This window comes from Pseudophryne corroboree, chromosome 9, assembly GCF_028390025.1.
Source record: "Pseudophryne corroboree isolate aPseCor3 chromosome 9, aPseCor3.hap2, whole genome shotgun sequence".
NCBI classification, from domain to species: Eukaryota; Metazoa; Chordata; class Amphibia; order Anura; family Myobatrachidae; genus Pseudophryne; species Pseudophryne corroboree.
In genome coordinates, this window is record NC_086452.1 from 183198791 (window position 1) to 183223866 (window position 25076).

General features: G+C 45.1%; 1 protein-coding gene and 2 non-coding genes across 9 annotated transcripts in view; all 3 read right to left on the reverse strand.

Annotated features, from left to right (window-relative positions):
• PRRC2C (proline rich coiled-coil 2C) overlaps nucleotides 1-25076 on the reverse strand; it is a 265459-nt gene that overhangs the window by 96796 nt on the left and 143587 nt on the right. For all 7 annotated transcript variants that reach the window (XM_063940000.1, XM_063939999.1, XM_063939997.1 and 4 more), the window contains exons 12-19: nucleotides 19310-19799; nucleotides 18795-19072; nucleotides 18422-18668; nucleotides 18086-18299; nucleotides 11005-13293; nucleotides 10101-10339; nucleotides 8542-8687; nucleotides 7720-8053 (exon numbers count right to left, since the gene is read on the reverse strand). In XM_063940000.1, coding sequence (XP_063796070.1) covers nucleotides 7720-8053; nucleotides 8542-8687; nucleotides 10101-10339; nucleotides 11005-13293; nucleotides 18086-18299; nucleotides 18422-18668; nucleotides 18795-19072; nucleotides 19310-19799 — 4237 coding nt within the window. The remainder of the gene's footprint in view (nucleotides 1-7719; nucleotides 8054-8541; nucleotides 8688-10100; nucleotides 10340-11004; nucleotides 13294-18085; nucleotides 18300-18421; nucleotides 18669-18794; nucleotides 19073-19309; nucleotides 19800-25076) is intronic.
• LOC134959557 (U6 spliceosomal RNA) lies at nucleotides 3527-3633 on the reverse strand. The gene has a single exon (XR_010187572.1). It is a non-coding gene; the product is annotated as a U6 spliceosomal RNA (small nuclear RNA).
• Nucleotides 4227-4341, reverse strand: LOC134959507 (U5 spliceosomal RNA). The gene has a single exon (XR_010187536.1). It is a non-coding gene; the product is annotated as a U5 spliceosomal RNA (small nuclear RNA).

Here is a 25076-nt window from a genome sequence, read left to right on the forward strand (position 1 = left end):
TCCGATGGACCGACCCCAAATAACTCCTCTTCCTTTATACGGCAATACACCTTTGTGCCGTTTGGAATCTGCATCACCTGACCACTGTCGTGTCGATAACATCTTTTGGCAGTTATGGACATCGCATTTACTCATGATGCCAGAGTGCAAATATCCCTCTGTGCATCTCGCATATATAGAAATGCATCCTTTAAATGCTCTATAGTCAATAAAATACTGTCCCTGTCAAGGGTATCAATATTTTTAGTCAGGGAATCCGACCAAGCCACCCCAGCTCTGCACATCCAGGCTGAGGCGATCGCTGGTCGCAGTATAACACCAGTATGTGTGTATATACATTTATGATATTTTTCCAGCCTCCTGTCAGCTGGTCCTTGAGGACGGCCCTATCTATAGACGGTACCGCCACTTGTTTTGATAAGCGTGTGAGCGCCTTATCCACCTTAAGGGGTGTTTCCCAACGCGCCCTAACTTCTGGCGGGAAAGGGTATACCGCCCATAATTTTCTATCGGGGGGAACCCACGCATCATCACACACTTTATTTAATTTATCTGATTCAGGAAAAACTATGTTAGTTTTTTCACATCCCACATAATACCCTCTTTTGTGGTACTTGTAGTATCAGAAATATGTAACACCTCCTTCATTGCCTTTAACGTGTGGCCCTAATAAGGAATACGTTTGTTTATTCACCGTCGACACTGGATTCAGTGTCCCTGTCTGTGTCTGTGTCGACCGACTAAAGTAAACGGGCGTTTTAAAACCCCTGACGGTGTTTTTGAGACGTCTGGACCGGTACTAATCGTTTGTCGGCCGTCTCATGTCGTCAACCGACCTTGCAGCGTGTTGACATTATCACGTAATTTCCTAAATAAGCCATCCATTCCGGTGTCGACTCCCTAGAGAGTGACATCACCATTACAGGCAATTGCTCCGCCTCCTCACCAACATCGTCCTCCTACATGTCGACACACACGTACCGACACACAGCACACACACAGGGAATGCTCTGATAGAGGACAGGACCCACTAGCCCTTTGGAGAGACAGAGGGAGAGTTTGCCAGCACACACCAAAAACGCTATAATTATATAGGGACAACATTATATAAGTGTTTTCCCTTATAGCATCTTAATATATAAGCATATCGCCAAATTAGTGCCCCCCCTCTCTGTTTTAACCCTGTTTCTGTAGTGCAGTGCAGGGGAGAGCCTGGGAGCCTTCCCTCCAGCCTTTCTGTGAGGGAAAATGGCGCTGTGTGCTGAGGAGATAGGCCCCGCCCCTTTTTCGGCGGCCTCGTCTCCCGCTCTTAACGGATTCTGGCAGGGGTTAAATATCTCCATATAGCCTCCGGAGGCTATATGTGAGGTATTTTTAGCCAAAATAGGTATTCATTTGCCTCCCAGGGCGCCCCCCTCCCAGCGCCCTGCACCCTCAGTGACTGCCGTGTGAAGTGTGCTGAGAGGAAAATGGCGCACAGCTGCAGTGCTGTGCGCTACCTTTAGAAGACTGAGGAGTCTTCTGCCGCCGATTCTGGACCTCTTCTTACTTCAGCATCTGCAAGGGGGCCGGCGGCAAGGCTCCGGTGACCATCCAGGCTGTACCTGTGATCGTCCCTCTGGAGCTGATGTCCAGTAGCCAAGAAGCCAATCCATCCTGCACGCAGGTGAGTTCACTTCTTCTCCCCTCTGTCCCTCGTTGCAGTGATCCTGTTGCCAGCAGGACTTACTGTAAAGTAAAAAACCTAAGCTAAACTTTCTCTAAGCAGCTCTTTAGGAGAGCCACCTAGAATTGCACCCTTCTCGGCCGGGCACAAAAATCTAACTGGCTTGGAGGAGGGTCATAGGGGGAGGAGCCAGTGCACACCACCTGATCGGAAAGCTTTACTTTTGTGCCCTGTCTCCTGCGGAGCCGCTATTCCCCATGGTCCTTTCAGGAACCCCAGCATCCACTAGGACGATAGAGAAAGTAGGATTTTGGTACTTACCAGGTAAATCCTTTTCTTTGAATCCATAGGGGGCACTGGAGTACTCTTGGGATATGGACGGGCGTAGCCGAACAAAGGCACTGAATATTCAAATTTAGGACTCTCCCCCCCCCTCCATATCCCCAAGTACCTCAGTGTACTTTGCCAGTGTTTTTTACTGAGCGAACAGGATATAGAGAGGTTGACAATGGAGAATCCCTATAACATAACGGACAACCACAAAGTTGATCCGTAACCTTATTGTCAACTAAACAGTTGACACCTTAACCGATAGAACCTTATAATTTGAGCCAATCGGTGAAAATGTGTTACCATAAGCTCCTTTGAGCTTAATACCCCCCAAGTAAAATTTGTTCACTAAGCTCCCTTGAGTTTAAAACAACCCAGGTAAAACTGCTCTGGGTGGGCGTCCAGTGCCCCCTATGGATTCAAAGAAAAGGATTTACCTGGTAAGTACCAAAATCCTACTTTCTTTATCATCCACTAGGGGTCACTGGAGTACTCTTGGGACGTACCAAAGCTTCCCTCGTGGGCGGGAGAGCTGTTTGATACTTGTAACAGTAGGCAGCCAAAGCTAAATGCTGATGGCGCCACCATTTATAACGTATAAACGTGCACAAACGTGGTGCACTGAAGGCTATGTAGCCGCGTCGTAGACGCTCCACGACCCGTTGGGTCTGACATTCCCACAGAACCTGTGGGATGAACTATTACTGACGTAGGCGATTGTAACTTAGCCTTAAAGTAAGTCTGACTTGTAGTCATTATTATCCAACTGGATAATGTCTGCTGAGAAACTGGCTAACCCCAGTTTGCAGTATCATATAGAACAAACAACATATTCATATCACGTACTGTAGACGTTTGGTACATATATAAACGCGTAATGCGTGTACCACATTCCGAATTCTAGAATGTGCTGTCCCCACAGGAACCACTATTGGTATATTGATGTGAAGAATACGAAAGCGGATTTCGTCCGAAGATCTGCTTTGTCATGAGAAACTCAAATACGGTGGCTTGGAATACAAGGCACCCAAATATGAAAACAAAACCCTTGCCGAAGCCAAGGCTAGAAGAAAAATGTTTTCCAAAGTGAGAAACTTAATTCTCATTTGTTGTAAAGGTTCAAAAAATATGAAACTTAATTTCCCTTTGTTGAAAGGGTTCCAAAATATGAAAACTGTAATAAATCTGATCCCAACCTCAAATCGCCTGGCGTTGTAGGTGGGATAAATAGAGTCTGAACTTTGGTGACACCTTGTAGAAAGATATTTACAGACGCAAATAGAGGCAAACGTCTTTGAAAATACGTTTACCACACAGATACCTGCACTGTTAGTGCAGATGAACGCAGTTTTCCATCCCATCCCGTTTAACAGAATACGGGTACTTGAAGTATGATGTTGGAAACTTCCGAGGTTTACAACCTATGTAAGCACACAAAATTTTTTAATAATGAGCTGCCTTAAGCGGCTTACTATTTCGTTACATGGTTGGTATAACTGATACTGTAATGCTCTATTTTTTTAAGAGGGCGGTCTTATGGAACGCTTCACGAATTTGCGTGTCATCCTTGCGCAGGGGCCATGCTAATCTTCTCTGTATCGTTCCAATTTTAGTATATGTGCTGCCGAAGCGAGCACTGAACCCTCATCCCGTCAACTGCAGCTGCGGTACATAGATAATAGGTACATAGGTAACTATGGGTAAAAGAACGTTCCCTGATGTAACAGGTTGGACGTATTATGAGCGGGCCAAGATCGTGTGCAAGTATTCCTTGAAAATTCGAGAAGCAAACTTCTCCGAAACCCATGAGATACCACCAGTATGACTGTGACGAACTGTCTTCTGATCCGTTTTGGCAACGAAGAGAGAAGCGGAAAATGGTGGAGCCAGATACACGATGCTGAATGACCCCATGAATGTGATGTACACATACTGAGCTTTTGTAATTGTGGCGAGATGCCATCATGTATACTTGAGGGTAACCCCCTTCTGTGGACTCACATATGAAACACCTCTGGATTTAATGTCCAGTTTTCAAGATCCAAACCCTGACGGGTGAGATCGTATGTCTAACAGATGTCCACTCACGGATTGATCTCTTGACATTTTCACATAATGGCGTTCTGAGCCATTGAAGATTTGAGTTACCTGCCGCATTGCCATGCGGCTTCTTGGTTCTCACTGGTTGTTGAGTATGCAACTGCCGTTGCTTTGTTTGACTGCTTAAGGGCAGCGTGAGCCAGGCATGAAAAACAAAATTACATGAAACTCACGGTTGTTCCTCTCCACAGAAATCTTTAGTAAAAAGCGAAAGATTTATTCGTTCTGAAGAGAAACCAGAGTCTATCCCTGGTCAGACTGAAAGCGAATCCTTTATTGCATTGTAAAATGCACAGAGTTCTAGGACATGTATCGACAGCCATCTGTCGTGTTTTAGAACCTTTGCGCTGATTGTAACTACAAATCCTGACTCTCTGCGACTGTCGTCCAGAGTATATGCACCCTTGTCCCTCTGTGGGAAACGCGAGTGAAGGGTGGGGACCTAAATTGAAAACACATCTTTATTCTTAATAGGTGAATACACCAATGTACCGCTAGTGTGCGTGTTTTGCACTAATTACTAGATGTACCTTCTTGCTGGTGTAGTAGGTAAAAGTCTTTGATTTACCGTATTTGTAATCTTACCTAGGAATTGACATCGTTTAGACAGAATTAGATGCGATTGTTTTCGAACTTGATCTGCTATCGCAGTATACCTTAATAGCGCAAGTTAGAGGAACTTTGTTAATACATAGTTCGTATGTGAGATGAGCTATCATCCCATCATCACATTGGTAAATACCGGAAGCGATAAGCAACGGTCGACATGAAGATCAAATGCAATTATGCAATTTTGTGGCTCCAATAAGCAAATACTAACTGCAGAAAATCCATTTTCTAACTGTAGTAAATGACTTGCTTATTGATATAGCAACGGAGCTGTTTGGTTTTGCTCAAACAGAGGGGAATAAGTAACTTGGCGTACTATTGCCTGGTTTATAAGCCAGCAAAGAGTAAATGATCACCTGCCAAACCCTTCGACAGAAGCAGTTTTGTACTTTAAGCTGTAAATAGCTGAGACATATACGAGTTGAAGTCATGAAACCTCTCAAATGTAACATGTAAAGACACGCTTCCACAATTGTAAAAGAGGTCATCAAACCACTGGTTTGCTGACTGTAACGTCCTGTCGTTACAAGGCGTGACTAAAAACACCGTGACAAGTATACTGTATGCGCTAATGGCTGAATATCATCAAGGGATAAAATGCCGTTACAAGCATATCAAATTTAGGAGCAAACAAGCTCTGGCCTTGTCGCGTTTACTAGCGACAATGAAAATAACCGGCGTTAGCAGAAGCTTTACAGATATACTCTGCAGCTTCTTTTAACAGTGATCGGCATGGTTTCATACATAGCTTCTAGTGACCCAAATGTATCCTGGGTTTTTATAATGTTTGACAGAAACGCATCTACCAATGGCGGATCGCATTCTTTTGGAAACGATTATGTATGATTGTCCAAAACCCCGCACTATCTGAGTGCTGGAGTAATGTACCGTTCTTACTCGTAGTTATTGGTGTGAGATTTGACCTATAATCGTGCATTAAATTATAAGACCAGTGAAATAAACCCTCTGGTACCCAAAGGGAAATTGGCCCTTTGGAAAAAAACTGTCTTTTGTTAGAGCTGGCGGAGTAACTCCGAGACTCCGATTACCGCTCTTTTAATTTGAATTGCCACTGTAATATTTTTAAAAGTATTTTTAGTCTGCACTAGAGCCTTATTCGCTATGTAGACAGACAACATAATTGGCAACAGACACTTGCCCGATTATATGGCACATATATATATATATATATATATATATATATATATATATATATGTTATTGCTGAACAGCATATTTATATGAAACTCATGGTTGTTTCTCTGTACGGAAATCTTTAGGAAACTAAAGTGTTCTTTATGTGAAAAGCAGTTCACCTGGGCATATGAAACCCGAACCAAATTCCTATTAACACCCCTGCGCCTTCTGGTGGCTTAAAGATGTAGGGCAGGAATGTTCTAGAATTATCCTGAACAAAAAATTCCCACCAACACCCCTGCGCCTCCTTGTGGAGCAGAGGTGTATGGCCGGAATGTATAACTGGAAAAACAGCAATGATTGAAATGGCCGTCATGCCATGCTTTTACAGAAAATCACAGTACAGTTACCTGCTGCAGTTTTAATATAGGCTTAATAGCCTATTATACAGATTATACAGTGATAATACAGGTGTATGTAAAATACATGCATTTAGTTAGCCTCTTAACAGAAAAGAACAGAAAACATGATTAAACCTGCAATAGGCTATGCCCCTGATAGGCCATTGCTAGGCCAAGCCTCATATATATATTATATATATAAAATGTACTTAACCATATAATCACAGTTGATACTGATATTATACACAGTTGTGCTAGCAAACAGCTTCATTATATATTATATATATAAAATTTACTTAACCATATAGTCACAGTTGATACTGATATTATACACAGTTGTGCTAGCAAACAGCTTCATTATATATTATATATATAAAATTTACTTATTATATATATAAATTGTGCTGAAACATATAATTTCCTGATATTATAGCCCATGACTTTAAAATTGCTGCACTGCTTGTGATAGTTTGAGCAGCCTATCTTTAACCCATGCAGCCTTCTGCTGCTGCTATGGGCATTACTCCCCCTCCCCCCCCTGCCTCCCCATGTTACCTTACGGGGATCGGGTGCAGGGAAAGGAGGAAAGCGCTGTATATAGCGCCGGGGAGCCGTCCGGAAGAGCGGGCGGCGGCGGCGCCTTCCTACAGCCGTACACAGTCTCCCTGTGTCCGGCCTCAGCGGCGTGCGGTGACTGGAAGAGCGGCCGGCGTCCGTGAGTGACGTGTGGCCGCTCGTTAGCACACGGGTAATCTCGGCGGCGCCTGTGCCGGGGCATCAGCATAGTGAGAGCGGCCGGCGTCTGAGTGACGTGCGGCCGCTCTGCGCATCGTTCAGGAAAACCTTCAGCGTGTTCAGCGGCTATGGACATTTCTACAGTATAACACTCACACACAGCAGGGCGGCAGCGTGAGCTGACCGCCCTGACACTCATACCTTGTGCCGCCTTCTCTTGGCTGTGACGAGCTTCTCTGTGCAAGCTCCGTTTCAGCCTCCAGCATCTCATCTAGGCTGTTTCTTCCAGCTCTTTGTCTCATCCTGGCTGTGACGGAGCTTCTTTCTGTAAGCTCCGTTCAGTTTGCAGGAGACAGTGGCTGCCTGTGGCTGTGAGGGTGCTCTTTGTGAGGACCGACACGCCATCCGCTGCCTTGCAGCGGCACCATCCCGGACCCATGTTTTTCCATAAACTGGGACGGGAAGTGTAAAAATTAAAAATAAAAATCTTCTGAAATGTGGCCTTGCCACAAGCCGATGTTCATCTGTGAGCACCGAAAAAACACTGGCAAAGTACACTGAGGTACTTGGGGATATGGAGGGGGGGGGAGAGTCCTAAATTTGAATATTCAGTGCCTTTGTTCGGCTACGCCCGTCCATATCCCAAGAGTACTCCAGTGACCCCTAGTGGATGATAAAGAAATACCAGTTATTACCAAGAATAAATACCATTAAACATCCAATGCACATACTGTGCACTTACATTTCTTAGACAAGTCATTCAGGATATTTGGGGCTGCCATCTTGTTTTCCCACAGTTCAGTTCCAAGAGAGTTTGGAGGTTGTGGTGGTGGCTGGGCTTTTACAGGCCCAGAAAACTCTGAGCCATTTGTGGATGGCAGCGGTTGAACAGGTGCTGGAGGTTGACTAGAAGGCATTGTTGAAGGTACCGCCTGGGTTATACCCTGTTGGGCGGCCAACCCAGAAGACTGGGCCTGTAATGCTGCTGCTTGTTGTTGCTGTTTCTTCACAAATCGGGGAGGAAGCTTGGAATTTTGACCTCGTCCTTTTTCACCAGAACCCTTTTTGTTCCAAACCTAAAAATAAAAAAAATAAAAAAACATTAACTTGATTGGATACAAAGGTTACCACTCACATGACTGTAATGCAGGAAGTTTAGAAAGAATTTAGCTGTTCCCAAAACACTAAGGGTTCAATTCAATTAGGAGAGGGGGGGGGGGGGGGGGGGGCGAGTTGCTGTTGTAACATGGAAACCCCATCAACGGAACCATAACCCACCCTCGTGGCCTGATTTCACCCAAGATTCCGGGATTTGTCCCCTTGGATTCATGGATTTGTGTAACCCTATGAAGCTACAAACAAAAATCATCAAGTCCAGCAGTATCACAAGTGCAAAATACAGATGTCCTTGCTCGCAGCCGCAATTGTCGTGCCAAACTTAATTAACACCTAATGCATTTAAACCTCTGCACATTTTTGTTGCTTTGTATGCTTAGTGAGGCCTGAAAGTGACCGATTCATGAGTGCTTAGCTGTCAGAATGCTGCATCATGCTAAACCTGTACCGTTTGCTCTTCTTTCTTTCTCCGCTCTTCATCCTGTAACCGCTTCTGCTGCTTTTTGGAAACTACTTCTGTGAAGCCATCATTGAGGTTTGACTGAGAATCCTCTAATGTTGTTACTTCTGGGTGATCATCTATTATCACAACACCTAAAGCGGGGAATAAAATTAAAATAAATTAACATAATAGCTGTAAATTCTGTAAAAACAATAGTATGGTGCTCTAATATGGCTTAAACATTTCAGAACTACAGGATACTATTGCAAGAAGTTGCTGGGGGGATGACGGAGTACATTGACCTATACACATACAATCTATATATAAAAAAGAAAAAAAAAAGAAACGGTTATACCCCTTTCACACCGCAAACCCGCGTCCGACCCAGTATTTTGAACCTGGGTCCGACCCTTTCACACTGCACTTTCAACCCAGGTTATTGCAGGGTTGGCCCCTTTTAACTCAACCTGGGTCAGCAATTAAAACACCATGGATTTCATTTTAAATGGACTTTTTTGGGCTCAGAAAGATGGTGTCAGAAGGGGACAAAAGGAGAGGGTGGGGACAGCTCACAGCATTGGAGGAATCATGGCTGACAGACATGTTTTTATACACAATTGCATCTTTAACTGTTCCAGTAACATACCTCCCAACTGTCCCGATTTTCGTGGGACAGTCCTGTTTCTTGGGACTGTCCCGCTGTCTCACCCACGAGCCGCAGTGGGGGAAGGGGGGCAGTTGGGAGCCTCCTGTTACTGCTGCATTGCTTAGCAGAACAGCGGTGAATAGACACTGTGCGCACACGCACAGCGTCTATTCACAGGTGACAAAGCGAGAGGGGGCATGCCAGCAGCTCAGAGAGCGCTGGGCATGCCCCCTCAGTGACGGTACAAGGGGGGCGTGACGAGCGATCGCGGCTCTGCCACAAGACCATGCCCCTTTCATATAGGCGGCGCGCCTCAAGGTCCCTCTTTGTACTTTTAATAAGTTGGTAGGTATGCAGTAAGCTGCCTAGCAATCTCTGCCTCACCCCTAATTCTTAATAGCGCTAATTCTTAATGCTCTCCGTTATTCTCCTGGGTAGCAGGGCTCAGGCTGCTGACATCAAGGCACACAAAGAACAGCCAATCAGCACTTTTACATGAATGCAGGGTTGAATAACCCGGGTTGGACACTTTAGAGTGCACATTGACCCGGATCCAACCCGTGTTTAACACTGCTTTTATACTGGGTTGAAATGCAGGGTTACTTGACCCAGGATATTCAAAAGTGGTGCTTTTAGACTGCACCTCGACCCGGCAATATCACGGGATATATTTGCGGTGTGAAAGGGGTACTACAGGTTTCATTTCAGAGAACGAAAGGAGAACTACTGAGAATTCCCTCTAAAATACAAAGTACAAAAATTCTTAGCATAAAACTTGAAGATAATAATAAAAATATCATACAGCCAATTTGAGGTTAATAAATTTATTGCATTTACTGCATATTTAAAGGTCATATCATCATGTGTTTAGGATTGGCCCATAGAACAGCTTAAAGTAATGTGGTATGAAGCAACGTACTTGCATAGTTGTTCAGGTCAAACTGCGACAAGGCATCCACCTTCTCCTTAGGCTTCTTTACCACCAGTTTAGGCTCTTCTTTCTTTTTGCCTGCAGCATCCTTGACGCCTTTTGGCGGCACAGTGGCACATCCGTCTTCTGAGTGTGGGCGATAAGGGTGGTAGTGGTGATGATGGGCATTACTACTTCCTCCAGATGAATCTGCTGCATTCATCCCGGGATTTTGGTCATCTATTGGCCTAGTGGGTCAATATTTATTATTATTGCATCATACACGCAGAAAAAAAAATCCATGTTTTTGTAAAAATTTGGAATACAGGTTGAGTATCCCTTATCCAAAATCACACATTTCTGGTTCCCCTACTGAGATAATGACACATATATATGTATATTATATATCTATATAATATATTTACATATACACGTAATATATGTGTGAAGGGGAAGTTATCCCCGAAACGTTACGAATAAAGCACGCCCCACTGGGCTTTTATGCACCTTTACTGATCGTTTAAGAAGTCTGAGTGCCGCCTATTACCTGGTGTTTCTGCATATTTGGGGTGATCACCCCAGAGGAAGGCACCGGAGCTGATAAATAGTGGTCAGGAGTGCCGGAAGACTTTCTGCTTTCCATACACGTAATATATATATATATATATATATATATATATATATATATATATATATATATATATACATATATATACACACTATCTATCTATCTAATTAGCTCAGTAGGGGGCCCAAAAATGTGGGATTTTGAATTTTGGATAGGGGATACTCAACCTGCATAATCTATAACTGAATAAAGGAGTATCTAATATACTGAAGAATTACCGCAAAACTATTGCAGTTAACGCCCATCATAGCAAATAAGAAAATTAGTTTGTTGCATTTATCTTACCCTCTTTTCCCCCTCTGCAATGAGGTGCCACTTCGTCTTTCACCCCTGGGTCCAGAGTAATGTCTGCTGGGTTTGGGTGCACCAGTATTCCCCCGACGATTTTGACGATCCATACCAGGTCTCTGACTAGAGAAACTTCTTTTGGCACTCTCTCTTTTGGGTGGTGATTGAGCTAAACCATCAGATGCTTTGCTGGCAGCAGGTGACTGGATGTTAGATGTGGCTGCTTTTCTCTCATCCCTTTCTCTTCGCTCATTAAAGTCACTACTTTCAGAGGCGGTTTCCCATTCCTCATTGGCCTGATCAGATGAGTTATGATTCGACAAATCTGGAGTTTTGTTACCAGAAAAATCTGAAGGGAGCTCATGTGCATTGTTTGAAGCAGAGACTCCTTGACTAGATCCAGTAACTTCTACGGGTTTGCCAGCATCTTCTCTTTCTCGTTCTTTTAAACGCCTGAACCTTGGAGGCTTATCCTGTCTGGGTGGTCGGGTGGGCCTTTGTCTTCTTGGTCTGTCCCTTGAAGGATCAAACTTGCGCTCAAATTTCATAGGTGGTCTCTTATCCCCTGGGGGTAATGCTGCGTGCTCATGATGTCTGTGCTCCCCTTCATCCATTCGTGGAGGTGGTGGCAGTCTTGAATCTTGCTGCCTTGGAATCCACTGATTGTCTCTATAATTAGATCTACGAGGTGGAGGTGGGCGGCTTGAACGGATGCCTGGCTCCCTGCCCCCACGTCGAAAACTTCCTGCTCCTCTGCCTCTACGTGAAGGTTCACCTTTTGGCAAGAAACCAGGTTTCGTTCGAGAGTCTTCATCTCTAGGGAAGTGTCTTTCCGGCACCCTCATCTCTGATCTTGATGTTCCAGCTTCTGATTTTAGAGTCGAAACAGATTTGGGTGCCCGTTTTATTTCAGAACGTTCGTCTCTAGGAGGTTTGCTTCTGCTGGAGCTGTCTTTATCTGACAGAGGTGTGTCACTTGCGCTTTCACGCCCTTCACTATCAGAGTCTGTTTCAGAACCACGCTGCCTACGTCTCTTTGGCATGACTTCAAAATCAGAGCTCTCACTCCGCGTTTCACTTTCATCCCTGCGCCTCATTGCACCTGAGGGAAGTTGCTCAGAACGAGGCCTTGTGTCTCTGTAATGTGGGTAGTCTCTGCTTTGGCCTCTGCCTCCCCGCCCCCTACCACCATAGGAACCCCTATAACTTCTTCCTCTTGAGTAATATTCACCACGCCCTCGACCTCTATAACCTTGATCAGGAAACCAGTCTCTGTCTCTAGCCTCTTTCCTGTAGGCCCTTGGTGGGAGAACAGGTTCTCTTCTATAAGGTACTGTAGCATGTGGTGGCTGTGAAACTAATGGAGGCTTTGAATCTAGTTTGGGCTTATCAGAGGGAACTTCCTTGCTTTCTTTACTAACTACTCTGACAGTCTTCTCCTCCTTACTTGACTGACTGGCTGGTGTTGGCAGAGCAACAGATTTGGGCACTGGATCAGGAGAAGCGTTTTCTAATGACTTCTCTGAATGCGATGTGTTAGAATTTGACACTTTAGGAAGTGAAGTAGTTTCAGGTGATGGCTTATCTTGCTCAGTTTTATTGACTACTGGAAGCGGACAAGGAGTTGGTTGAGCTGGTAGCGGTTTACGTTCAACTTTATCTTGTTTTACAGGTTTTTCATGACCAAGCTTCTCCTCTTCCTTTTCTTTTCTCAGCTCACGCTCTTCTTTCATGTCACGAAGTATAGGTTTTTTAATGGGACCAGATCTTCTTACTGGTCTGTCTATGCCATCTTCCCTATTTCTAGATCCTGGCCTGGGTCCCCATCTTGTTTCAGATTTGGGTTTAAAAGGCTTTTCTATTTTTGATATCTCAGGTGGCTTTGAACTCTGAAAGCTCTCTTTTCTGTGCTTTTCCTCTACAATTTCTTTTGCAAGCTCAGATGGCCTAAGAGACACTTTAGAGCTTATCTGTACAGTCTCTACCCTCCTTTCTTCCGGTTTCAGAGTGTGTGCAGATTCATTGGATAAGCTTCTGGTCAAGACAGGTTGGATATCAATGTGAGTGTCTTCTTCCGTAGGGACTTGCTTCTCTGATTGATCAATTCCTGTGTCTTTTTCCCCTGCTTGAGGTAGCTGAACAGGTTCGGGATGTCTAACAGAAGCACTGTGAAGATCTGGATCACGTGGCCTTGAGAAGAAGTCCGCTTTATGCTGGTTTTCAAATGGATTATGATCTATTGGGTAGGTTTCAGGTATGACATCATGATCCAGAGACGTTTCACTCCTAAGTGAAAATAAAAATATATAATGAAAAAGGTTTAAAGTAAAGAAAGCATATGTAGGGCTGGATTCAATTACATGTGGTAATCTACCGTGCTGGGAAAAGGGTGGTAGCCCTTGACTTTACCACCTGGGACTATTAAATTACAGCCCCTTTTCCTCATGCATTAACCCATAGACTCTATAATGGATTAACAGCGTGTCTGTTAATGTGGATTTCTATTCAAGCCTCCTCAGACTCTAACCGAAATCTGCGTGAACTGCAGCCTGCTGGCTTATTGCGGGCTGTAACTGAATAGCCCCGGCAGATCAATCAGCACATGGTAATTAATTATGGCTAATTGAATTCGGGCCATAGTTGAAAATAAAAATTTTCATATTTTGTTTCATAATGGATATTTGCCTGAAATGTTGTTCAGACAAATTGGTTAAATCAAATGAATTAATCCAATCTGAATGACCATTTTGGTCCATTATCCAATGTTTGAGAGCAAATGGTCAATTGTCATTTGATCCCAAACATTACCAGATTTTTGTTTCAACCAGCCAACTAGTTGGCTCGTCAAACAGATAATATAATAATTGTATAGCAAGCTTAAGGGTAGGCTACAGAATGAGAGGATTACATATTTCGAAAGGTACATGACGAATAGATAATCTTTACTCTGTTATTGTGGCTCTACGTTATCAGAGTGTACGTATTTATACTTTGTTTTATTTGATGTGAATTGATTCACTAAGGGAAAAGAGAAAACAAAATCATGATTTTACCAGTAAAATACATTTCTCTGATACCATGGGGGACACTGGAGTAACACTGGGGATTAGACTGTGGTGTGTGGAGCCTGATACTTTAAATCCTGCATGATTAGGACATGGCTCCTTCCTCTCTATACCCAACCTGACTTCAGTTAAGTTAAACTGAGCCAAAAGTAGAAACGGATAGGAGAAAGCAGCAAAAAGGAGGCATTAAATTCAACAGAGGTAAAATGGGGTCAACAGACATAGGTAGCAGATCCGGACGAAGAGGAAGAGGCCACGATTAGTCTAGAAGTAGTTCTCGAAGGTCTGAGTTCCATGAGTGATGTGGCTAATACAGAGCAACAAGGATTACAGTAATACATTCTCGTTAGATGTGTTTCAGGACCCAAGAAAAAAGTAGAATCAGTGGGAACAATGTACAGAAAGAGCATCAGACTGCCAGAGCTGCTGGGTTTCTCATCCTGGAGCAGTAAAGAGGGACCTTGTGATATAGACGGGATGCAATGTGATTCTACATCTGGCAGGTCCCACTGTGTACCAGAGTTCAGAAAAAGTACAGAGTGAAGTGCCCACTCACTAGGGTGAAGATCCTGGCGGCTGAGCTAATCTGGCCCCCAATTACCGACCCCAGTAATAAACACGACTTTTATGGTAGGTACATAACTTTCTGCCCACCGGAGTATGCATGCAGTTCGCTTTCATGGCCCCCTTGATGAATGATTTACACTGCCACCGTGGTATTGTCTGACAGGACTCTTACCAGAAGCCCTTGCAGGTGCTGTTTAGCTGCTATCAAAGCGTTGAAGATTGCAGAGATCCAGGACATTGCTGGATAAGCAACTTTTCCTGTCAGGACCAAACGTCCCAAAATGGATTTTGAAGGATTACAGTGCACCCAGCCTTTAAGATTGGTCTCCGTGGTCATGAACATCCAATACCAGATTGTGAACTGGTGCCCAGCGTTAGAGATGGCTGGCATTCAACAACCAGAGAAGTGCATGTGAGAGCAGGTCCAATTGAATCTCTCAGGGGTTTGAACCTGCCGAACTAGACAGCCTCAAAAGTGGAGACAAGCTTCCACAAAGAGCATACACACAGGTGGATAGAAACAGTCCAATGTCTGAGAATTAGTTTCACTAGTGACTGGACAGCAAATATCTAGACTGGAGAAAGTAAAATCACCTGGGAGGACGAATCGAATAACAACCATAGGAAAAGTATTTGAGAATTCGATTAGGCATTTTGAAGTTCACAAACGACCCATGAGAAACAAGCATGTAATGCACCATAAAGACATGGGAGTGGAGAATGTACAGTCAGGGGCTATTTATAAGGAGATCGTCAAGACAGTGCACGATCGTTTCCCCCAAAGAACATAGGTGAGCCACAATCACTTTTTTAAATACCCATGGGGCGGAGGAGAGGTTGATGTAAAGGGCTCTGAATTGAAGATAGGTGTCCCTTATTGTAAATCGAAGAAAGGATTAGAGAGGTTCCCATACAGGGATGTGTAAAAGCATCAAGAATATCCATTGAAGCCAGGAATTCTGGAACCTCAGATGCACATTTAGGGATCTGAGATTTAGTATGGGTCATAACAAACAGTCCAGCTTTTGAACAAGCGGTATGAATAGAAAGCTTAAGAGCTGTGACCATTGAAACTAGGACGACCACTCCTTAGGAAAAAAGGCTGTTCACAGCCTCCATTAAGGTCAAATGTTTTTGGTGAGAGGCCAGAAGACCTGTGGAAAAGAACCGCAGGATGGACTAGAAATGTTATCTTGCAGCCTACAGAGAGGCTAATTCAAACCCAGTTTGAAACCTGATGATCTGAAGCCATTGGAGACGTGTGCCCACCATAGGGTTCCCCACGTGGGTGAGTAACCAGTCATGTGGATGGCTTCTCTGGAGGGCTTGCATCTGGATGATGGCAGGGCCAGGACAAATAGTCCTTTCATTTATTGCTGCCTGGAGGACGACGACTGGCCGAGTGACAATTGAAACTGCGACTTAACTGAGGATTGAAAGAATGTCCCAAGAGAAGACCGTGGTCTACATGCAGAGTATAGCAAAAAGAAGCTCGGTGGTAAAGCAACCTGTGGGAGGACACTGCAGCTACACCCAATGGAAGGGAATCACTCATTGAGGCAGCCAATGTTAAATGAGTGGCGCCCCCTTCCTATGACTGTATGGCCATGTGTGGGACTTCTAATAAGAGGCAGAGATGGTGCCTCCACTACGCATGTATGAAAAAAAATAATAAACTAGAATTTCCATTTACAGTTTAGCACAAGCAATAAATGTACATAAAAGTAAGACTGCTCACTCTTTGGTATAAAGAAATAATTGGTATTTTAAATTTGAAGACATGATAGTGCTATACATACAAGCTTTTTACAAAACTGTAGAAGAGAGATTTCATTTTTATAAATGTTGGATGATTTGCTTTATGCTCTCCCTTTATGTCAGCACATGCTATAAAAACCTGGTTACAAAGACCAAAAGACTAACTAATTTCTGGCTTTACAATTGTTAAATAACATTTTGTCTGTTTTAAGTGAGCAGGCGTTTAACAAGTGGCTAAGGAACGACCCTTCAGATTTTGTATTGCTTCGCTAACAGGTTTGTTTATTTACCCTATAAACCAGGGGTGGGGAACCTCCGGCCCGCGGGCCTTATAAGGCCCGCGAAGCCGTTTGGTCCGGCCCACCAGCTTGTGTCAGTGAGACACGCTGCCGCTCAGTCTGGCGGCAGCGTGTCTCAGCTGTCAGAACAGGGAGGATAGCGCGGCTGTCGGGTGGGAGCGGCGGCGTGTATGACTTGAAACCAGCCGCCGGTTCGTGAGCCAATCAGAGCTCGCGGACCGGCAGCCAATCAGAAGCCGCGGCTGCCGGTCCGCGAGCTCTGATTGGCTCTCGAACCGGCGACTGGTTTTAAGTCCTACATGCCGCCGCCGCCCAACATAGCCGCGCTCTCCTCCGTGTCCCGCCGAAAGCAGCACGGAGGGGAGGGGGATGGGGGCAGGGCAGGGCAGGACATCTGTATACCTGGCACTGTGGGGGGCATCTGTATACCTGGCACTATGAGGGGCATCTGTAAACCTGGCACTATGAGGGGCATCTGTAAACCTGGCACTATGAGGGGCATCTGTATACCTGGCACTATGAGGGGCATCTGTATACCTGGCACTGTGGGGACATCTGTATACCTGGCACTAAGAGGGGCATTTGTATACCTGGCACTGTGGGGGCATCTGTATACCTGGCACTGTGAGGGGCATCTGTATACCTGGCACTGTGGGGGGCATCTGTATACCTGGCACTGTGGGGGGCATCTGTATACCTGGCACTGTGGGGGGCATCTGTATACCTGGCACTGTGGGGGGCATCTGTATACCTGGCACTGTGGGGGGCATCTGTATACCTGGCACTGTGGGGGGCATCTGTATACCTGGCACTGTGGGGGGCATCTGTATACCTGGCACTGTGGGGGGCATCTGTATACCTGGCACTGTGGGGGGCATCTGTATACCTGGCACTGTGGGGGGCATCTGTATACCTGGCACTGTGAGGGGCATCTGTATACCTGGCACTGTGAGGGGCATCTGTATACCTGGCACTGTGAGGGGCATCTGTATACCTGGCACTGTGGGGACATCTGTATACCTGGCACTGTGGGGACATCTGTATACCTGGCACTGTGGGGACATATGTATACCTGGCACTGAGGGGCATCTGTATAACTGGCACTGTGGGGGCATCTGTATAACTGGCACTGTGGGGGCAATTGTGGATCTGGCACCGCACTATTGGGGGCATGTGTGTATCACGTCCCATTTTAACTGGCCACACCCATTTTTTGCCGCGCGCGCCTCCGGCGCGCACACACAGTACCTCTAAGGGGCAGACCTACTGGGGGGCAGCGTGATTTTTTAAGTTGAGAATTTTTGTATGGCCTCCGAAGGATTTTATAAATATCCAAATGGCCCTCGGTAGAAAAAAGGTTCCCCACCCCTGCTATACACAACACTTTACCTGTAATCCTCAGGTTCTTCTGGTTCTTTTGCAGAAGAGGAAACCTGTGGTGTGTCTTGGTGTTGGTAAGGCTCAGCTCCCCACATCATGCGAGGCTCAGAAATTGGGACACCGTGATCTCTAATAGATCGAGCCATGTGTTCATATGGTTCCGGTGCAGTTGCTGAAGCCTCCATTTGTTCACGTCTCATTAAGGGCTTGGTTGGTATCATTCCTGTATAAAGAAACGCAATTAATTTAACGCCTCAGTCATTAAAGTAAAACAATGTAAAAATGAGTGACTTGATGACATGGACTCTTACAATGACAGAATACAAAGAATAAAGCATGTCATACCAGGATGCATTGGTGGCATATCCATGGCAGGCCTTCCAGACATCATCCTAGGATCCATGTAAGGCTGCATCATTAGCCACCGAGGATCAAAGGCCATGGAAGCCAAATGCTGAGGGTGTGGTCCTAATGGCTGATAAAGTGGCCTGTGCTGGGGTGGAGGCACAGGACTGCTTGAAGGTTGTGACTGAGCTGGCTGAGAGAGTACACCTTGTTGCTGTTGCTGCCACTGCTGTTGCTTCATCTGCTCCTGAAAATCAAAATTGAAGAATAAGTAGACAATTTACTTGATAATATTAAAAAAAAAAACAACAACAACCAATAATGGATGTTTAATTTAAAACCTAACTATTCTCAAACAAGCACAAAAATGTACCTGCTGCCTCTGAAACCTTGGAGGCAATGACTTCTGAAATTGCTTGGAGTATCCAGACGAAACTGGAGGACGCATTTGGGTTCCAGGTTCAGAATCACTCTCATGCTGTATTATAGGCGCTGGTGTTGGGGAGGGGGCGGGTGGAAGGGTGGTGACAGGAGATTGTACTGGAGGTGGTTCAAGAACAGGTGTTGGCAGCCGAACAGGTATTACTGGAGAAGAGCTCTCTCTATCACTTGAAATGCTATCCTTCCTGACAAATGGTGCTTCTTCTACCACTATGAAAAATAATAACAATATTTAAAATAGCAAATAAATGTTACACGAGAAGACACTTTATGAATTCGACCCCCCCCCAATGTTTGAATCGCCAGTGATGAATAAGTCTCCTGGGTTTCCATAGTTCACAAATAACCCAATAAAAATGGAGTGGAATAAAGAAAATAGAGAGAACAGTTTGGGAAAACACTGGATTACATGCAGAAAAACACCTGTAACCCCTTAGAAGACAATACCTAAATCTGAAGTCTTGTCTTCCAAAACACTGGTGTTTCCGTTTTCATCTGCAACTTCGGCGTCTGGTTGAGATGGTACTTCCTCCTTCCCTTCCTGTTGCACAGGAGTGTCTGGCCTCTCTGGTTCTTTTTCTTTCACAGGCTGCTCAACCTCAGCTACCTTCTCTTCATGCTGGGGTGGTTCTTGAGGGGGCTCTTCATTTATTGTCTTTTCTTCAGGTGGTTTTTCTGCTGCTGGTTTTTCAGAAGAGGCCGGTGGTGCTGTAGCAGCAAACTTCTCATTCAAACGCTTTAATTTTTCAGCGCATGCAGCTTTCCTCTGCTCTTCCATTCGTCTTTCCTCCTCTTCCCGTCTCTTACGGGCACGTTCTACAGCAGCAGAAACCTCTGCTTGTTGCCTACGTCTTTGCTTCCATATCTCATCCTCACTGGGACGTGATTGTAAAGGTGTTGGCCTAGGAGGACCCCCAGGGTGGCCTTGAGCAGGGTGCTAATAAATAAAAGTTAGGTAGTTTGTTCATTAAATATATGCTAACATTTCACATACCCCTGCATGCCAACATTTGACGAACTTCCAGATACTTAGGCAAATGCTATTATACATTGGAGTCTCCAGCTAGATGTACAGGTTGAGTATCCCTTATCCAAAATGCTTGGAACCAGAAGTATTTTGGAGATCGGATTTTTCCGTATTTTGGAGTAACTACATACCATAATGAGATCATGGCAAAGGGACCTCAGTCTAAGTACAGAATGCATTTATTTTTCATATACACCTTAGACACACAGACTGAAAGTAATTTTAGCCAATATTTTTAATAACTTTGTGCATTAAACAAAGTGTGTCTACATTCACACAATTCATTTATGTTTCATATACACCTTATACACAGCCTAAAAGGTCATTTGATACAATATTTTTAATAACTTTGTGTATTAAACAAAGTTTGTGTACATTGAGCCATCAGAAAACAAAGGTTTCACTATCTCACTCAAAAAATTCTGTATTTCTGAATATTTGGATATGGGATACTCAACCTGTACTACAAATCATCAGAATGCTGTTTTGTGAATAGGTTAACATTCTACTTCAATAATCTTAAAACTCTAAATTCAGTTTTTGCCCCTATAGGGTTTCTCTGGATTCTAAAACAATTTTAACATTCTGGCTTTAATGCTGGACATATATTGAAACGGTATCCGCAACAAAAGACTTGGGGCCCGATTTAGGCTGGATCGCAATACGCGATCCAACTGCAAAAAATAAGAATTTACTTACCGATAATTCTATTTCTCGGAGTCCGTAGTGGATGCTGGGGTTCCTGAAAGGACCATGGTGCAGGAGACAGGGCACAAAAAGTAAAGCTTTAGGATCAGGTGGTGTGCACTGGCTCCTCCCCCTATGACCCTCCTCCAAGCCTCAGTTAGGTACTGTGCCCAGACGAGCGTACACAATAAGGAAGGATTTATGAATCCCGGGTAAGACTCATACCAGCCACACCAATCACACTGTACAACCTGTGATCTGAACCCAGTTAACAGTATGATAACAGCGGAGCCTCTGAAAAGATGGCTCACAACAATAATAACCCGATTATTGTAACTATGTACAAGTAATGCAGATAATCCGCACTTGGGATGGGCGCCCAGCATCCACTACGGACTCCGAGAAATAGAATTATCGGTAAGTAAATTCTTATTTTCTCTATCGTCCTAGTGGATGCTGGGGTTCCTGAAAGGACCATGGGGATTATACCAAAGCTCCCAAACGGGCGGGAGAGTGCGGATGACTCTGCAGCACCGAATGAGAGAACTCCAGGTCCTCCTTAGCCAGGGTATCAAATTTGTAGGATTTTACAAACGTGTTTGCCCCTGACTAAATAGCCGCTTGGCAAAGTTGTAAAGCCGAGACCCCTCGGGCAGCCGCCCAAGATGAGCCCACCTTCCTTGTGGAATGGGCATTTACATATTTTGGCTGTGGCAGGCCTGCCACAGAATGTGCAAGCTGAATTGTATTACACATCCAACTAGCAAAAGTCTGCTTAAAAGCAAGAGCACCCAGTTTGTTGGGTGCATACAGGATAACAGCAAGTCAGTTTTCCTGACTCCAGCCGTCCTGGAACCTATATTTTCAGGGCCCTGACCACATCTAGCAACTTGGAGTCCTCCAAGTCCCTAGTAGGCGCAAGACACCCCAATAAGCTGGTTCAGGTGAAACACTGACACCACCTTAGGGAGAGAACTGGGGACGAGTCCGCAGCTCTGCCCTGTCCGAATGGACAAACAGATATGGGCTTTTTTGAGAAAAAAAAACACCAATTTGACACTCGCCTGGTCCAGGCCAGGTCCAAGAGCATGTTCACTTTTCATGTGAGATGCTTCAAATCCACAGATTTGACTGGTTTTAAACCAATGTGTTTTGAGGAATCCCAGAACTACGTTGAGATCCCACAGTGCCACTGGAGGCACAAAAGGGGGTTGTATATGCAATACTCCCTTGACAAACTTCTGGACTTCAGGAACTGAAGCCAATTCTTTCTGGAAGAAAAATCGACAGGGCCGAAATTTGAACCTTAATGGACCCCAATTTGAGGCCCATAGACACTCCTGTTTGCAAGAAATGCAGGAATCGACCGAGTTGAAATTTCTTCGTGGGGCCTTCCTGGCCTCACACCACGCAACATATTTTCGCCACATGTGGTGATAATGTTGTGCGGTCACCTCCTTTCTGGCTTTGACCAGGGTAGGAATGACCTCTTCCTGAATGCCTTTTCCCTTAGGATCCGGCGTTCCACCGCCATGCCGTCAAACGCAGCTGCGGTAAGTCTTGGAACAGACATGGTACTTGCTGAAACAAGTCCCTTCTTAGCGGCAGAGGCCATAAGTCCTCTGTGAGCATCTCTTGAAGTTCCGGGTACCAAGTCCTTCTTGGCCAATCCGGAGCCATGAGTATAGTTCTTACTCCTCTACGTCTTATAATTCTCAGTACCTTAGGTATGAAAAGCAGAGGATGGAACACATACACCGACTGGTACACCCACGGTGTTACCAGAACGTCCACAGCTATTGCCTGAGGGTCTCTTAACCTGGCGCAATACCTGTCCCGTTTTTTGTTCAGACGGGACGCCATCATGTCCACCTTTGGTAATTCCCAACGGTTTACAATTATGTGGAAAACTTCCCCATGAAGTTCCCACTCTGCCGGGTGGAGGTCGTGCCTACTGAGGAAGTCTGCTTCCCAGTTTCCATTCCCGGAATGAAACACTGCTGACAGTGCTATCACATGATTTTCCGCCCAGCGAAAAGTCCTTGCAGTTTTTGCCACTGCCCTCCTGCTTCTTGTGTCGCCCTGTCTATTTACGTGGGCGACTGCCGTGATGTTTTATCCCACTGGATCAATACCGGCTGACCTTGAAGCAGAGGTCTTGCTAAGCTTAGAGCATTATAAATTTACCCTTAGCTATATTTATGTGGAGAAAAATCTCCAGACTTGATCACACTCCCTGGAAATTTTTTCCTTGTGTGACTGCTCCCCAGCCTCTCGGGCTGGCCTCCGTGGTCACCAACATCCAAACTGAATGCCGAATCTGCAGCCCTCTAGAAGATGAGCACTCTGTAACCACCACAGGAGAGACACCCTTGTCCTTGGATATAGGGTTATCCGCTGATGCATCTGAAGATGCGATCCGGACCATTTGTCCAGCAGATCCCACTGAAAAGTTCTTGCATGAAATCTGCCGACTGGAATTGCTTCGAAGGAAGTCACCATTTTTTTACCATGGCCCATTGTGCAATGATGCACTGATTTTAGGAGGTTCCAGACTAGCTCGGATAACTCCCTGGCTTTCTCTTCCGGGAGAAACACCTTTTTCTGGACTGTGTCCAGAATCATCCCTAAGCACAGGAGACTTGTTGTCGGGATCAGCTGCGATTTTGGAATCTTTAGAATCCACCCCTGCTGTTGTAACAGTATCCGAGATAGTGCTACTCCGACCTCCAACTGTTCCCTGGACTTTGCCCTTATCAGGAGATCGTCCAAGTAAGGGATAATTAAGACGCCTTTTCTTCGAAGAAGAACCATCATTTCGGCCATTACCTTGGTAAAGACCCGTGGTGCCGTAGACAATCCAAACGGCAGCGTCTGAAACTGATAGTGACAGTTCTGTACCACGAACCTGAGGTACCCTTAGTGATAAGGGCAAATTTGGGACATGGAGGTAAGCATCCCTGATGTCTCGGGACACCAGATAGTCCCCTTCTTCCCGGTTCGTTATCACTGCTCTGAGTGACTCCATCTTGATTTGAACCTTTGTAAGTGTTCAATTTTTTTTTAGATTTAGAATAGGTCTCACCTAGCCTTCTGGCTTCAGTACCACAATATATTGTGGAATAATACCCCTTTTCTTGTTGTAGAAGGGGTAATTTGATTATCACCTGCTGGGAATACAGCTCGTGAATTTTTTCCCATACTGCCTCCTTGTCGGAGGGAGACCTTGGTAAAGCAGCCTTCAGGAGCCTGCGCAGGGGAAACGTCTCGACATTCCAAACTGTACCCCTGGGATACTACTTGTAGGATCCAGGGGTCCTGTACGGTCTCAGCGTCATGCTGAGAGCTTGTCAGAAGGGGCTGCCTGCTGCAGTCTTCTTCCCTTTCCTCTATCCCTGGGCAGATATGACTCTTATAGGGACGAAAGGACTGAAGCTGAAAAGACGGTGTCTTTTTCTGCAGAGATGTGACTTAGGGTAAAAATGGTGGATTTTCCAGCAGTTGCCGTGGCCACCAGGTCCGATGGACCGACCCCAAATAACTCCTCTTCCTTTATACGGCAATACACCTTTGTGCCGTTTGGAATCTGCATCACCTGACCACTGTCGTGTCCATAAACATCTTCTGGCAGATATGGACATCGCACTTACTCTTGATGCCAGAGTGCAAATATCCCTCTGTGCATCTCGCATATATAGAAATACATCCTTTAAATGTTCTATAGTCAATAAAATACTGTCCCTGTCAAGGGTATCAATATTTTTAGTCAGGGAATCCGACCAAGCCACCCCAGCTCTGCACATCCAGGCTGAGGCGATCGCTGGTCGCAGTATAACACCAGTATGTGTGTATATACTTTTTATAATATTTTTCCAGCCTCCTGTCAGCTGGCTCCTTGAGGACGGCCCTATCTATAGACGGTACCGCCACTTGTTCTGATAAGCGTGTGAGCGCCTTATCCACCCTAAGGGGTGTTTCCCAACGCGCCCTAACTTCTGGCGGGAAAGGGTATACCGCCCATATTTTCTATCGGGGGGAACCCACGCATCATCACACACTTCATTTAATTTATCTGATTCAGGAAAAACTACGGTAGTTTTTTCACATCCCACATAATACCCTCTTTTGTGGTACTTGTAGTATCAGAAATATGTAACACCTCCTTCATTGCCCTTAACGTGTGGCCCTAATAAGGAATACGTTTGTTTATTCACCGTCGACACTGGATTCAGTGTCCCTGTCTGTGTCTGTGTCGACCGACTAAAGTAAACGGGCGTTTTAAAACCCCTGACGGGGTTTTTGAGACGTCTGGACCGGTACTAATTGTTTGTCGGCAGTCTCATGTCGTCAACCGACCTTGGCGCGTGTTGACATTATCACGTAATTCCCTAAATAAGCCATCCATTCCGGTGTCGACTCCCTAGAGAGTGACATCACCATTACAGGCAATTGCTCCGCCTCCTCACCAACATCGTCCTCATACATGTCGACACACACGTA